Source organism: Mixophyes fleayi, chromosome 2 (genome assembly GCF_038048845.1).
Source record: "Mixophyes fleayi isolate aMixFle1 chromosome 2, aMixFle1.hap1, whole genome shotgun sequence".
Lineage (NCBI taxonomy): Eukaryota > Metazoa > Chordata > Amphibia > Anura > Limnodynastidae > Mixophyes > Mixophyes fleayi.
Window position 1 is genome coordinate 375,662,837 of NC_134403.1, and position 16,462 is coordinate 375,679,298.

The window sequence follows — 16,462 nt, forward strand, 5'->3', positions numbered from 1 at the left end:
AGAGTGTAGGAGAGCGTGAAGAGGTGAGTATAGAAGGATTGTTTAAAGGTTGGGGCAGAGTCTGGTAGGACGAGGCAAGAAGTTCCATAGGTGGGGAGCAGCACAGAAGTCTACGCGCAGCATTCAGGATGGATTGAAGTGAGGAAAGGTGGGGGAGGCCAGTGAGGAGTAGGTTACAGTAGTCAAGGCGGGAAATAATGAGCAAGTGACCACGGATTTGGTTACTTCTAGAGTGAGGAAGAGGTGTATTTTGGCAATGTTGTTGAGATGGAGGCAGCAGGACTGTGAGAGGGACTGTATGTAATGGGTACAGCTAAGAGTGGATTCTCAGAGACATTGCTCTTGTAGAGGAGAGGGTGATGATGTTGATTGTGAGGGAGATACGAAGAGGGGTGGTGATGTTAGCAGGGGAAAGATGATAAGCTCCGACCTGAACATGTTAAGTTTGAGGAAGCATCCAGTCATCCAGGTGCAGATGTGTAGAGGCATTTGGATATGCAAGATAGCAAAAAGGATCAGAGGTTGGTGAGGAAATGTAGATTTAGGTGTTGTTAGCATAGAGGTGGTAATGAAAGCTGAGGATAAATTCAGAGAGAGAAGGTATAGATAGAAAAACACAGAGGACCTAGAATTGAACCTTTGGGAACAAAAATTGAGAGGAGAAGGAGGGGAGCAAGAATCTAAAGTAGAGACCCTGAAGGAGCGACCCAAGAGATGCAAACCAGGAGTGTCACGGAGGCCAATGGAGTAAAGCATATCAAGAAGAGTGGTCAAGAGTGTTGAAAGTGGCATAGGGGTCAAGGAGTATGAGGAGGAAGAAATTATGTTTTTACTTACCTAGGAGTAGGTCATTGGTCACTTTGGTTTCAGTTGAGTGAAGAAAGAGGAAGCACAGCTGAAGGGGTTCGATCAGAGAGTGGGAAAAGAAAACGGGTATTGATGTATTTTGCCGAATATCTTCTTTCCCAGGCTTACGAGTAACCAGGATACTGGCACAGAGGCATAAGATATGGACACCAGCATACACTGGTACATGTTATAAAACATACATGTCTTCATCATCATTTTTTATTTGTAAGGAGCTAAAAAATTTCACAGTGCCAGACATGCAGAATAATGAATCATGCAAAATATAAATCATACATAAAAACAGGAAGAGCAAAACGTAGGTGACAAAGGAGGTGCAGATGTGGGACAGAGGCTTGTGAGAGCTTACACTCTAGAGCAGTGTTTCTCAACTCCAGTCCTCAGGACCCACTAACAGTGCCGGATTGCCAGGTGACCAGTGAAATAATTATACCACCTGCAACACTGTGTCAGTCAGTAATGAATACACCTGTGCTCCAGAAAGGAGATATGGAAAACATGTACTGCTAGTGGGTCCTGAGGACTGGAGTTGAGAAACACTGCTCTAGAGGGATATGGCAATGCTAAGACAATATGATTTAGTAGGACTCAGAGTGGAGATTGCTACTGGAGCTGCAGGAACATGCAGAGGGGGTATTACCAGGTAGGAAAGGCAATTTTGAAGAGATGAATTTTGAGAGAGTGCTTGAATGACCGAAGGTTGGGAAAGAGTCTGGTCAGGTTAGATAGAAAGTTCCAAAAGTGGGGAGCAGCACGGAAAAGCCTTGGAGGCAGGAGCAACAGGTGCTCGGAGGCATATCTAAGATGGCGGAGTACATCTTGTGACCAGGTCAAAGATGTATGGGGAAGAGATGGTGAGGGCTTTGAAGGTGAGGTTGAGCAGGAATTTGTAGAGTGATGCATTGGATATAGAGGAGCGAGAGGATGAGAGAGGGAGATCTGGTCCAGAGATACAACACCAGGGAAACATGGGGAACATTTGCCAGATAGTACCTGAGAATGGGAAGGACTCAGTTACTTCTCCAATGTAACATACTGATGGAAAATCCTATTCTGCACTATTAATCACCGGAAACCCCTCTTCTCTCTCCTAGGGGTATATTTACTAAACTGACGGTTTGAAAAAGATGGAGATGTTACCAATAGCAACCAACCAGATTCTAGTTGTCATTTGTTTAGTACATTCTACAAAATTACAGCTAGAATCTGATTGGTTGCTATAGGCAACATCTCCACTTTTTCAAACCCACAGTTTAGTAAATATACCCCCTAGTGTCAGTCCAGACAGTCAATAAAGCCGGATATGACAGCTAAACAGTAAACACCCAACACTGATTTAAAAGAACGAGCAATAAATTCCATTCAGTTACTACCAACATGGGTCTGTTACCACCACACAGGAAATTGTGTCTCAGGAAAACTTTTTGGCCTCTATAACTCACTTTTCATCATAAATAGGGAGCCAGTTCCACGGGTAGACATCCCTGCGCAAACCAGGACACTACCTCAACAATTTGTAAGAGAAAAGGGGAAATGCTTTGGGTGGCATGCCACTCAATGCTTCCTTAAATGCAGTTTTGTCCCATCACAGTGTTAAAGGTTTATCTTTGTCAGCTGTACATCACAACTACTTTGAGAACTCTAATTTGTCCTTTTCAACATATTATATGGTGATCTTTGGCTTCTTGGTTTGCATTGAGAGGTGGGCATCTTTTATATAGTTTTCTGTCTCTAAGAATACAGAAGAAAGCCTCCGTCAAACAAAATACATTTCCAGCAATTTTATGTGCCAAGGTCAATACCCCGTTTATGTGATATGTGTTTTAAGTTGGTTAGATCTTATTAGCCTCGAGTGGTTGGTGCTGGCTTTGCTGTGGAACTGAGGCTAATGAATGATTTTCACCATAGACCCTTACATTGAGCTTTGGTATAATGTATAAGCTCGTTTTAAAAAAAACAAACAAAAACTTTGTATATAAAAATATATGGTGAGGGTCTGACCCTATTCCACAGATACTATCAAGCCACCCATCAAATGATGACCTGACACATCACCCCACATATCAAACGTTGGGTCGATCTAGAAAACAAACTCATCCATGCCAGTTCCCTGGTATTCTTTCACTGGCTTCCTAAGCCACATAGACCCGTCTCAGTGTGTTCAGTACCTGCCGTATGCTTTACGATTTCCATTGGGGACACTGTGAATAGGAGTCTCCACCTGTCAGATCATCACTCTCCAGACTCCAATCTGGGATCACCCTCTTTTCCTCCTTGGGAGGGAGGCTAGCATGGCTTTGGGGCGGAGGGTTGCAGGGATCATGCCTTTCCATCATTTTGTAGGAGACTTTGGCGCACAACCATTTTCTGATATACATGAAAGACACCAGATATTCCTAATCCAAAATTCTACCAATATCTCCAAATTCGCCACTTCATACAGATTTCCCTTTTCCAATTTGAGCTCACATGCATATATAATGCTGACCACAAGGGGCCATCTCCCTGCTGGGTGCTCCCCTTGAGAACAAAGTATGGGAAACCATCCATGCTAAGGTCTACAAAGGTTCCATTAGCGTTACTATTATGGAGAACTCCTACAAAGTCCTCACCAGGTGGTATCTGGCTCCCACCCGCCTACATACAATTTACCGAATTAATCTGACAATCTATAAGCTCCTGTTATGCGCTCTTCTCTCTCATCTCGACAAGTCCATTGACAAACTCATCTTACACATTCCCTGCTAAGCCAAATTATCAGATAGCACGAAATTGGAAAAAGCACAATCCCCCCTCGCCAACAGGTTGTAAACCGCATCTGGTAGGTCTCTAAGAGGGAATATGGAATACCCTGGAATACCTACCATGAGACCTTGCACGGCACATCCTGAATATACCTCATTTTGATTCCCCCCTCCCCCCCCACACACACACACGCATTTCCTTGAATCCCATCCCTCTTTCACACATCCCAATCAGTTCAATTCTGACACCTCTATAACATACATGTTTTCTGTTTGTTGTGGTATTTGGACTTTTGTCTTTTGATTTTTTTTGCCATTTACATATATTTCAGCTATATATACCTTTATCTATTCATTCACTGCACAATGTATGTACGCTTTGTATATTGTACCGCTTTTTCTTACAAAAAAAATTGAAAGCTCTCTAAACAAAGTGACTTAAAAAAATAAAAATATATATATGGAAGGGGGGAGGGGGTGGGGGGTTGTAAGATACCCCCATTCATTTTAAAAAGCTCCAGCCTGATAAAAATATATTTATTACATTGATAATTTATTTTTCAAGTGTATCTGTTTCTGTTACTCAGAGTCTACACTGACAATAAGCCTTCTTGAGCTTTGATAAATCTGTCCTTATGTCTCTCATCTTTGAATAAAAATTGGAGAATTATTTAGATACTCTATTAAATAATAATTTTTTTACATTGTAGTTTTTACAACCTTTTGCCTTCTGTATATAGCTCTCCTTATATCAGTTTACATATACTGTACTTTAGTATTCAGGTTAATATAGTATATTTATACAACACAAATTTGAGTCAATGATTTGATAAAAGATTAGTATAGAGATACATCATCTCTGTGTTTTGAAAGTGTTGATACTATGGACTGGTCAACTGAGAACCATGGAAAGCGAAGGCTTTGGCCCTCAGCTTCTGGCCCTCAGCTTCTGGCTCTGGGGATCTAGACACAGATCGTGGCTGCGTTGTTCAGCAATGACTATAATGACTCTACAGAATTGAAGTGAGAGAAACAGGAGTTTATTCTGTCTCCTCTGTCTTGTGATTCTCCTGTGTTCCATCTCTACCATTCATCTCAGACATCGTAACAGGAGAGAACAGAAAATCTTGGCTCTTGGGGTTGCGAACTCCAGTCTTGTTTCTCTTTTTTTTCAGATACCTCCATGCAAGAAATATCAACAGTAATATGAAGAGAACTGTAAACACCATAAGAAAGGAGAAGACCAGCTGGGATGAGCAGACCTGTGAGTGGACACCTGTGGTGGAAAAAAAAACAGCTGAAAATGTCATCTACTTATAACTATAATTTGGGGAAATTAAGCATCTGAAAAGATAAAGAGGCCACTGAAGCTAATGACTAAAGGAGATAAGGCTACATTCTAGAGAGATGTCCTTGAGGGGAGAATATTACATTCTATAGAGAGGCCCTGTAGGAGAGAAGACTACATTCTATAGAGAGGCATCAGAGGAGACAAAACTACATTCGAAGATGGGCCTCGGGGAGAACAGACAACTTTCTTCAAAGAGGTCCTTGAGGAAAGAAGACTATAGTCTATAGTCTACAAAGAGGCTCGAGGACAATGGGATACATTCTACAGAGAGCCCCAAAGGAGAAAAGGATACATTCTACAACTAGGCCCTGCAGGAGAGAAGACTACATACTACATAGAGGCCACAGTGGAGAGAAGTTTATATTCTACAGAGAGGTCCTGGAGTAGAGAAGACTACGGCTACATTATACAAAGAGACCCCAAAGGAGAGAAAGCTACATTCTTCAGAGAGGCCCTGGAGTAGAGAAGACTACATTCTAAAAAGAGACCCCAAAGGAGAGAAGACTACATTCTACAGAGAGGCCTATGAGGAGAGAAGAATACATTCTACATAGAGGCCACAGTGGAGAGAAGTTTATATTCTACAGAGAGGTCCTGGAGTAGAGAACACTACGACTACATTCTACAAAGAGACCCCAAAGAAGAGAAAACTACATTCTTCAGAGAGGCTCCCCGAAGGAGAGAAAACTACATTCCAAGATTCTATGTTTCAGAAGGACAATTTAGGCATTTTACATTATTGTACCTGCTATTTGGATAGTGATGGAAACGTTCCATGATCTGCACTCTCCTATTTGATTCCAGACCCCTCGTGGACTCAGCACCCACTCCTGGACACTGCAGTAATAGACTCCGGTATCCTCCTCATGAGTGTTGAGGATCCTCAGTTTCATCGTGAATTCTGAAGGTCTCTCATACTGGAGCCGGCTTCCCCTCGAGTCCTCGCTGGGATAGAAAAAAAGACCAATGTGACTGGCATTAAACACCAGCTGCTCTGGGAGCCCAGGGCCCAGAAACCTCCACCAGGTGGTGGAGAGGGCAGAGCCAGGTTTTGACAATGACAGCACTTGGCAGGGCAAGGTTAGGCTGGAATTGTCTGTCACTATATAGGTTAATGTAGTGAGGTTCACACTCAGATTGTTTCCTAGAATGAAAGTAAGACACAATCAGATTAAATGTGTTTTGCTTGCAAAAAAACATTTCAGTACCTACAGTAGATATGTGACCTGTAACTAGCCAAGGATTTCTGGACCCATCCAACTGTGTAAACAATATCCTAATTCAGCTCCAGTGAACTAGCGAGAAGGACAAATCATCAGAGCCAAAACCACTGAACTTCTCTGTAAAATAGTCTAATCCAGATCCCTTGAAGTGTATATACCCAGATCCAGAACCCCTGAATACATAATAATATATGATCCAAAACCCCTGGATTATATTATAAATCTGGATCCAGAAGTATATTTACAATAAATGAATCCAGAACATTTTATAAATAGCCTAATGCAGAACTAGTTTATAAATTGTTTAATACAGAAATCTCTATTAGTTTACAACTTCTGATAAGTATTGTCGTCCAGAACCCCAAACCCTCTGAGAAGAGTTTCTGTCCTTGTACAATTACCATAGACAGAGCGATCAGCACTCGTGGCTTCCTGTACACTGAGAATATGAAGAGAGGATCTTCAGGAGATTGACACCTACCTGGCCTGGTGACTCTGAGCTTCTGGTAACCTGACTGATCAGAGGCCTCCATCGTCCAACTCTCTGTCTGCAGCCTCCACTCCTCTGCCTGGCAGTAGTATGTTCCTGCATCCTCCTGTCCCACACTCTGCAGGATCAAGCTGTAATTTCCCCGGGTCGTGGTCACAAAATGCAATCTTCTGGCTAGTGACTCCTCGTACTCTGTAACTCCTTCCCATCCTGCTCGATATAATAGGGTGGGAGGAAAGAAGCCAGACCTCTGATAGTACCAGGTCACTGAGTAGAGGGAGGTAGAGCTGAGAGCCACACCCAAGGGGCAAGGTAGCACAACATCACCCCCTTCAGGAACCTCAGAGCTCACATTCTCTTTCGGAACGTTCAGAGTTTTATCTGTGGATTACAAAGGGAAAAAATTAAAAAGTGGAAATTCTAGAAACGTCCGGTTGATTGAGACTCAGTTCCCTCACTATGGGGGATATTTTATAAGAGAGGAGGAACATAAATTCTGTCTCTGTCCTTAGGATAATACCTCTTTGTCCTCCATATTCTTGTTATATCAATACCAATCTTCCACCATTGCTGCTTCTTCTCATGCTAATGAGTGGGTGTTTCTTTCATAGAATACAAGTTATGCAGCCATTGTTATGTATATTTTCCAGCTGAATCAGCTGCACATTAAAAAAAAAGTTTTCAACTATCCATTCTAAAAAGAACTATTATAAAAATGTCTATAAAGAGCATGGAAAAAATACTAAAGAGTAAAAAGAAATTTTTACACCATAATTAAATAGTCATTCCAACATTCATAAGAACAGTTTCAGTTTTCTCCACTTTAATACAATATCCTCCCTAGTATTAAACCTAATATAACATATGGAGACAAAAAGTACAGAGGAATGAAGACTAATTACTACCCTTTCACTGTTTATGTGTCAGTGGTTGAGAAAGAGTTAATATTAGAGATTAACAAAATTGTAGCAAATTTTCAGACAATTTTGCAGAGACACAGAGTTCTGGATATATGACCTTTGTGTTCTGCATTTACTTTGTCTTTTCGCAGATTGTTATTCCACGCTAAACTGTAATTTCACATTTTAACAGTATGCAGATAGAGCTGGGATGTTAACGGTGAATTTATTCTGCTGTGTGGTGCAGAAATAGGGATAAGGCTAGCAGAGCAAATGATTGCAGGAGTCATGGATACCGCAACTGAAAATCATACAATAAATTTGATCTTGATTTGGTGTGCCAAAATTAATATTTCTAGTACTGGTTATTTTGTTTGCAATCTGGTCTGGTTGACACACACTATGAGAATTGTACTATTGTGTTCTATTAAGAAATTGTTTTTAATAAACTTATAGGGCCTGAATCATTGAGGAAAGTAAGGCAAAAATATCCGAGACAAACCATGTTACAATACAAGGTGTGCAAATTAGTTTATTATTTTGCACATAAGTTAAATATTGGCTGTTTTTTCATGTAGCACACAAATACTTGATAGCTTTATTTTTACACTGAAATTTAAAGTTGATCTAGGACATACCCTACCTGAACTATAAATCTGTCCCCACATTTTAAGTTTACCCCCCTCCCCCTTCCTATGCAACATGGTTTTGCCCAGGTGCAAAGTTGTTCCTTTTTTATACTTTTTATACTTTGCTCTCCTTTATGACTCAGGCCCATAGATTGTAAGCTTGTGAGCAGGGCCCTCTTAGCTTTCTGTCTGTCTGTATTAACCAGTATTGTTTTATTACTGTGTTTGTTCCGAATTGTAAAGCGCTACGGAATTTGCTGGTGCTATAAAAATAAATGTTGATGATGTTGATGATGATAGTTGCCTGTGGCATGTCTCACTTGCAAAGTGCTAGTTACACTCATGATCACTTTGTCAGACTGAGTGCACAGCATATTGTAGCTCAGTACTGCGAGTTCAGGACAGCATAGGTACAGCTGCAGCACAGTTATAGTATAGCAGCTACAATTCATACAACTTGTTCTCGATGTCGTGTTCCAGAAAAATTTGCCGTGTGTATGGTCTTCTCTATTCATCTCTCAAAGGTCCACTTCTAGAGGACCTGTCACAGAGACGCAGAGGAGGTGGCCATTTTCTTGGCCGACCCAATACTCATGTGAATGCCGCCTATCAGTTCACTAAAACGTGTAGACAATAGACACACGTTAATGGTCAGAGCAAACAGCCAATTCCTTGCTGCACATGACATTAGAAAGCAGACAAAACGTTTTATCAGGCTGTTTCACTGAGGTGTGAAGCTCTGACGAAACAATGGGTTACACTATTTCCTCGCCATTCTGATCTGTACACCTGCATTTTGCGGAATGAGTAGTCTATGAATACTCTGCTGTTTGTTGTGTTTGGGGCAGGAATGGGAATTACGGCCAATGTGAGAAAGTTTACGGCCAAACGCAGAACGAGGTAAATATTACAAATATTAACATTATGTACTATGGCCTGATTCATTAAGGAAAGTAAGTAAAAAAGACAAGTATGTTTTCTCCTGGACAAAACCATGTTACAATACAAGGGGTGCAAATTAGTTTATTATTTTGCACATAACTTAAATACTGGCTGCTTTTCATGTAGGACACAAATACTTGATAGCTTTATATCTTACACTGAAATGTAAATTTGATCTAGGACATGCCCTACCCCAACTATAAATCTGTCCCCACATTTTAAATTTAGCTCCCCCTCCGATGCAACATGGTTTTGCCAAGGAGCAAAGTTACTCATTTTTTTCTTTCCTTTTCTTAATGAATCAGGCCCTATGTGTTTTATTTCTATATGATCAAATGGACCTCAATTCCGGTAATTACATTCAGTTGTCCTCGGACAAAACTCGCAGCATTTTACAGGTAGCTGTATTTGGATAAGTGATAATTCTGTGGAATATTGTCATGATAAATACATTGCTGAGATCTGGATATAGAGCACATTTAATACCTGAAACACTGAACGTTATTTGTGTGGTCCCGGAAGACTTCTCCTGTCCCAGTCTGATCCAGGTCCCACTCTCCTTCTTCAGCCACTCCTGCACCACACAGTGGAAGAATCCCAACTGCCCCGGGCCCGGCCTTAGGATCCGCAGGATGATTGCGTCCAGAGAGACACGTTCATTGAGGAACCTGGAAGTGGGTCCGGATAAAGATGGTTTGGGAGAGATGACGCCCTCTTGGTCCACACTCAGGATTTCCACTGGAGACGTTGCGGTGTGTGGGAGAAAGAACCACACAACACTGAGAACAGTGCCAGGGGTCCAAGTCTTGATGTTACAGGTCACAGCAGCCTCATCCTGCACACTGGTCACTGACAGCACCCGAGATGTGGTGTCCAACGTTAGACGACTGACTATAGAGCAGAGGGACAGTAAGTACAATAAGTACAGGCACGTGTCATGTCTGAGATAATTAGGTTTCTTTAGTCTGACATAATCTCTGGTGGTTCCCCAGCTTCAGGGAATGAGGAGACGGAGGTGGTGAAGGCTTTGGAGATCATTTATATATCTAGCGTGAATAGCAAAGTCCCATTCTAGCTGTTATGGTGCTTAGACCAGAGCACAATTGCTAGAATATCTTTTTACATACAGATGGTCCCGACAAACCCATCTTGCAGAGTATTCAACGGACCAACACAAAAGTGCTTTTCTGCCACACGAAGCCTTGTGCCACAGCATAAAACCAGATGCCAATGACACCATGCTGAATATAATCGCTTCACCAACTGGATGTAAATGACCCATATGCCGGACTTCATGTATACTGAGTGTGCTCCGACCAGTAAATGTAAATATACCAAGAAATAAGGCGTTCTGGGGGGCGAAGCTGCAGTCAAATCAGAGCAACCACACATCAGCTTTTCTCAGCCTGGTTTTCTATATATAAGTCCGATTGTGGAGTGTGAGGGTAACGTGGTGAAGTGAGGGTCTGCGTATGGTGGTTTTGTAACAATAAAAACACGAGATTATATATAGATACTAACAAGAATTATGAGAACACAATGTAAACGGGAGAAAATGAAATTTAAAATAAGATGAAAGAAAGTGAAATAATAGAATGTAGAATTAAAATTAATTTGAAAAACAATTATGACTACAGATAAATTGAAATACATTTTAATAAAACCAATTTCAGAATACAACCATATTTGTGGCAGCGTAACCAGCACAGATCAGGTTTATGAAAGTTAAGCATATTTTTTATAACATTTAAATATGCAAAATTCATATAGCAGGGAACCTGTTTTATACCAGGGAACCTGTTTAAGTTTCCCTGATGCTGCTGAAAAGTTTATACTAAAAACGTTCATTTTCTGAGGATGACAAATGATATATAGTGTTTCAATCCAAATATATCAGAGACATCCGCACAATGATGCAAATTGTGGCTAATTAATTCTAAATAGATCTCATAATATTTGTAAGTGATGAGAGCGTTTTGTCCAAGGAAAAATGTTGGCGCATCAATTGTTCTTTACTTACAGTCACTGATTTGCAGAGTAGTCTGTACAGTGCGGGGCAGCCACAACTGGAGGGTCGTTCATGTACATAAAGATCTCCTGATATACAGTATCTCTCCAGTATCAGCCAATAAACCTCCTCATGTCATCACTTTATTTGCCTAGTGCAAGTTACACAATAAACGTTGGTGTCTGATAGGTTGTGGTGGCTACAGTGCAGATTGCCCCTTTCTGTCAGTAAATACCCCTCACCCTATTGTGCAGGATAAAGTCTATTATAACCATTTGTTGTACTGGGCATTTATATAACATTCAAGTAAAAATTAATACATCTGTTATATAATATTGTAGCTGTTGGGATTTAAGCTTTGAATTGTTCTATATAGATATTTATTGCTAATAAAGTACAACCGTTTACCCTGCCTGGTGCCAGAAAGGATCTGCAGATGACTTTTGGTGCTGTCGTGTGCAGATAGAATACACATCATGGCACAGGATGGATAAATCCCTACCTACAATCCAAATGGTACTTACTGAAAAAAAGCTCTTGTCTGTATGAGCTCTCAGTGTCCAACAGTCCGCTGTCTCTCTTTAGAGTTGTCTGTTCTTGGGACAGAGTAAGACTCACTGGGCGAGACTAACCTGCTCAGCAACATCATGATACTGGCAGGGACTAGTGGGACTGGTTAGTGTTTACCAGATATTGCTGTTATTATTATTATTATTATCTCAGAGACTATCCACAATCCTCTGAGAAGATGTTATTGGTGTATGATAATGTTATTATGTATCAGGGGTTAGTGACTATTAGAGATACGCTGGTATTGCAGGGAGCTCGGTAACGGTTTGTACTTACGTGGTAGTTGCACACTTATGGCGATGACATTGGAGGAGACCAAAGGCGTTGTCACATTTTTGTCTATATCCAGGACCCTAACTCGGCACATGTATGATCCATCATGCTGCCCTTCCTGGACTCGGAAAATTCTCAAAGTAGAAGTTTTTCCCTGTATTGAAATCTGCGCCTTTCTTGGAAGCTGGACAATGAATCCCCCCAAGACAGGCCGTTCCAGGACACTTGAGCCACATTCTGAAATGGCCCCTTTGGGTTGGAGCCAGGCTGAAAGTCCCAGGACCAGACTAGGAATTTATCCAGCAGACTATGTGTTGTGGCCACCTTACAGAAGAGAGTAGAGGTGTCTCCTGACGTTACCCTGCGCGGTCCTCGTCATTAACGCGGCTGTGAGTGAGTGGTCTGCAAAGAGAAGAGGGGAGAAGATAGTCCATTCAGGACACGACGGGGCTGTAGCTACCATAACAAAGAGTAGGCCATGCAGAGTGACCAAGGTTCCTCAATGTTATGACAAAGATTATCTCTGTGTGTCAGACTTATATAAACCCTTCAAACATTTCCACATTCTCGTGTCTGCACCAGTTTTTTTGTGTTGTGGTGGGAAAAATTATTTTTATTTTACATAGTTTTCCAAACTTTCTGGATAGAAGATATGGAAACATTACTCCCATGTTTGCTGCTAAAGGGGCCAAAATTAAAAATGTTTTATTTACTTTTCTTCAGACTTCGAAAACGTAAATGATCACATGAGATACATAAGTTCCTCCCATTTTACAGCATTTTCCAAATCCGTATTGAGTTTACCTCTTTCACCTGTGCGGCCATGTAACTGGGGTTACATTATTCTAGGGGGCAGCAACTTTTTGAGTTTATGTTAAAAAAGGCTATAATACTCTACAAAGTAATATTGAAAAACATTATTAAAGATAATAGTAATTTGAACACGTCAGTTTTAAACAAGTGCATTTCAAAGCTTACTCTAGTGTAATATATTTGTTATTTGTGTATATCAAGTTGCGACCCTACCCTCCGCTCTAAGGAGCTGCCTCTGTGCCTCGATGTGTGGAAAGGAGGAGCAATTCCACCCCTTTCATAAATAAAACTTTTACATTTTTGTTCTAAAACGCTTTTTGGTTTAGTCTCATGTCTGAATCATGAGACTAAGGCAGTGGTTCCCAAACCTTAGCAGTTTGCGGCACCCTTAGAGTCTCCAAATTTTTTCAAGGCACCCCTCCAAAATAATTATTGAGCAGTCCTATTTTAGAAGTAGTTGGGTCAAAAAAATGTAATAAGTATTTAGGTCAGGACAGAAATACTTATTTAGTTGTATGCAAAAATGCCCCTCTGCATCCAGACACTCTGCCCTCAGGCACTCTGCCCCCTCTGCATCCAGACACACTGCCCTCTCTGCCCTCTGTCATGCTGTCCCCCCTCCTCTGCCCTCTGTCACGCTGTCCCCCTCCACTGCCCTCTGTCACGCTGTCCCCGTCCTCTGCCCTCTGTCACGCTGTGTCCCCCTCCACTGCCCCTCTCACGCTGTGTCCCCCTCCACTGCCCCTCTCACCAGGCCCGGCGCTCCCATTAGGCAACCTTAGGCAGTTGCCTAGGGCGCTGGGACCTGCAGGGCGCCGCTGCTTGCTGACTAGATTTGAAAATCTAGTCAGCGGAGAGAGGGGGGAGAGGTGCAGCGGCGGTCGGGTGCCGCCACTGTTTGTTCACTGTCCGCCCGGGCTGCCCAGCGCATCGCACTGTCACACACCTGATCACTGACATCAGTGATCAGGTGACAGGTCTCTCTACCCGGCGGCCGCTGCGCCTGTGTAGAATATCGCACTGTCTGTCTGTGACAGACAGTGTGAATAAAGTTTCCTACCCAACGCCCCCCTCCCTTCCCAGCATGCACTGGCTGTTCCACCCCTCTCCTTTATTGTAAAGAAGCTGAGGAGCGGTGGGCAGCCATTACAGAAGAGCCTCCCTGCATCTGACCAGCCTTCAGGGTCCAAAATGGTCCAAAATGGTAAGTATCTTTATTTTTTTATTTTTCTGGTATTATTAATTTAATTTTATAAAAAATGGGGTACCCAAAGGCCAAGTGTGGAGGCCAAAAAAATGTTGGGGGTGGGATTTTTTATTAATATGTCATACTTTATGGTCTATGTCAGCGGTTCCCAAAGTGTGCGCCGCGGCTCCCAGGGGTGCCGCGGCACTGTCACTGGGGTGCCGCGGGCCAGCCCTAGAAAAAATAAAAGCAAACAGAAACTTACCAATCCGCGCGGCGCTGGGACCCAGCAGCCTCTTCTCTCCCGCAGCTGTCACTGAATATCGACGTTGGTGACAGCTGCGGGAGAGAGGAGGCTGCTGGGTCCCAGCGCCGCGCGGATTGGTAAGTTTCTATTTGCTCTCTCTTTTCTATAGCTGGCGCCTGGCGCGGGGCAGAGTGAGAGGGATCGTAGCAGAGGAGGAGGGCAGATGGCAGAGGAGGGGGACAGAGGGCAGAGGAGGATGGCAGAGGAGGGGGACAGAGAGCAGAGGAGGGGGACAGATGGCAGAGGAGGGGGACAGAGGGCAGAGGAGGAGGACAGAGGGCAGAGGAGGGGAACAGAGAGCAGAGGAGGGGGACAGAGAGCAGAGAAGGGGGGCAGAGGAGGGGGACAGCGTGACAGAGAGCAGAGGAGGGGGACAGAGGGCAGAGGAGGGTGACAGCGTGAGAGAGGGCAGAGGAGGGTGACAGCATGTGAGAGGGCAGAGGAGGGTGACAGCATGACAGAGGGCAGAGGAGGGGGACAGAGAGCAGAGGAGGGGGACAGAGGGCAGAGGAGGAGGACAGATGGCAGAGGAGGGGGACAGAGGGCAGAGGAGGAGGACAGAGGGCAGAGGAGGGGAACAGAGAGCAGAGGAGGGGGACAGAGAGCAGAGAAGGGGGGCAGAGGAGGGGGACAGCGTGACAGAGAGCAGAGGAGGGGGGACAGAGGGCAGAGGAGGGTGACAGCATGTGAGAGGGCAGAGGGAGGGTGACAGCATGACAGAGGGCAGAGGAGGGGACAGCGTGACAGAGGGCAGATGAGGCAACGTGAGAGAGGGCAGTGTGCCTGGATGCAGAGGGGGCAGTGTGCCTGGATGCAGAGGGGGCTGTGTGCCTGGATGCAGAGGGGGGCAGTGTGCCTGGATGCAGAGAGGGCAGACTGTCTAGATGCAGAGGGGGCATTTTTGCATACAACTAAATAAGTATTTCTGTCGTGACCTAAATACTTATTACAATTTTTTGACCCAACTACTTCTAAAACAGGACTGTTCAGTAATTATTTTGGAGGGTGCCTTGAAAAAATTTGGAGACCCTAAGGGTGCCGCGAACTGCAAAAAGTTTGGGAACCACTGGTCTATGTTCAATTTAAAAACTATGGTGGATAAAATAATTATTTTATTGCACCTCATGCTCTATATTTGACTTGCTTAAAGTCAATAATAGTGCATGACGTGCCAATAAAATAATTATTTTATCCAACGTAGTTTTTAAATCAAAGATAGAGCATGAAGTGCCAAATAATATAAGTTTTTCTCCCACATAGCTTGAAAATTAAATATAGAGCATGGGGTGGAAAATAGTATTTTTTCAATGGTATAAAAATGACTATTTTCCACGTCATACTCTATATTTCATTTGCAAACTATGCGGTGGAAAAAAGACTATTATTTTGCACTTCATGCTCTATCTTTGATTTAAACACTATGGTGGATACAATAATTATTTTATTGGCACCTCATGCTCTATTATTGACTTGCTGCAAGTCAAAAATAGAGCATGATGTGCCAATAAAATAATTATTTTATCCACCATCTTTGGAAAATCAAATATAGAGCATGAGATGGTAAATAGTCATTTTTATACCGTTTGCCACCTCATGGTCTATATTTATGTTCAAACTATGGTGGAGAAATGACTATTTTATTGGCACCTCATGCACTATATTCGACTTGCAAACTATGGGGTAGAATTTCTACACTATAGTTTGCAAGTGAGGTAGAGGGGGGTGCAGTGGTGTGGGGCAGAGTGGGGGGGGGGGGTGCAGTGGTGTGATGCAGAGGGGGGTGCAGTGGTGTGAGGCAGAGGGGGGTGCAGTGGTGTGAGGCAGAGGGGGGTGCAGTGGTGTGAGGCAGAGAGGGTGCAGTGGTGTGAGGCAGAGGGGGGTGCAGTGGTGTGAGGCAGAGGGGGGTGCAGTGGTGTGAGGCAGAGGGGGTGCAGTGGTGTGAGGCAGAGGGGGGTGCAGTGGTGTGAGGCAGAGGGGGTGCAGTGGTGTGAGGCAGAGGGGGGTGCAGTGGTGTGAGGCAGAGGGGGTGCAGTGGTGTGAGGCAGAGGGGGGTGCAGTGGTGTGAGGCAGAGGGGGGGGGTGCAGTGGTGTGAGGCAGAGGGGGGTGCAGTGGTGTGAGGCAGTAACATATGTGTGATGAAGGGACATGTTAGGGCCGTC

General features: G+C 43.4%; 2 protein-coding genes across 2 annotated transcripts in view; both read right to left on the minus strand.

Annotated features, from left to right (window-relative positions):
* Nucleotides 1-4,287: 4,287 nt before the first annotated feature.
* On the minus strand, nucleotides 4,288-12,092 carry LOC142139683 (immunoglobulin superfamily member 3-like). The gene is made up of 5 exons (XM_075197506.1): nucleotides 12,000-12,092; nucleotides 9,632-10,036; nucleotides 6,667-7,056; nucleotides 5,708-6,106; nucleotides 4,288-4,887 (listed from the first exon to the last, which is right to left on the minus strand). The coding sequence occupies exons 1-5, from the start codon at nucleotides 12,088-12,090 to the stop codon at nucleotides 4,652-4,654; spliced, it is 1,521 nt and encodes a 506-aa protein (XP_075053607.1). The 5' UTR covers nucleotides 12,091-12,092; the 3' UTR covers nucleotides 4,288-4,651.
* Nucleotides 12,093-12,313: 221 nt separating this feature from the next.
* Nucleotides 12,314-16,462, minus strand: part of LOC142139682 (immunoglobulin superfamily member 3-like) — a 36,115-nt gene continuing 31,966 nt past the window's right edge. Inside the window, exon 6 of the mRNA XM_075197505.1 lies at nucleotides 12,314-12,398. Within this exon, the coding sequence (XP_075053606.1) occupies nucleotides 12,322-12,398 (77 nt within the window). The 3' untranslated portion in view covers nucleotides 12,314-12,321. The remainder of the gene's footprint in view (nucleotides 12,399-16,462) is intronic.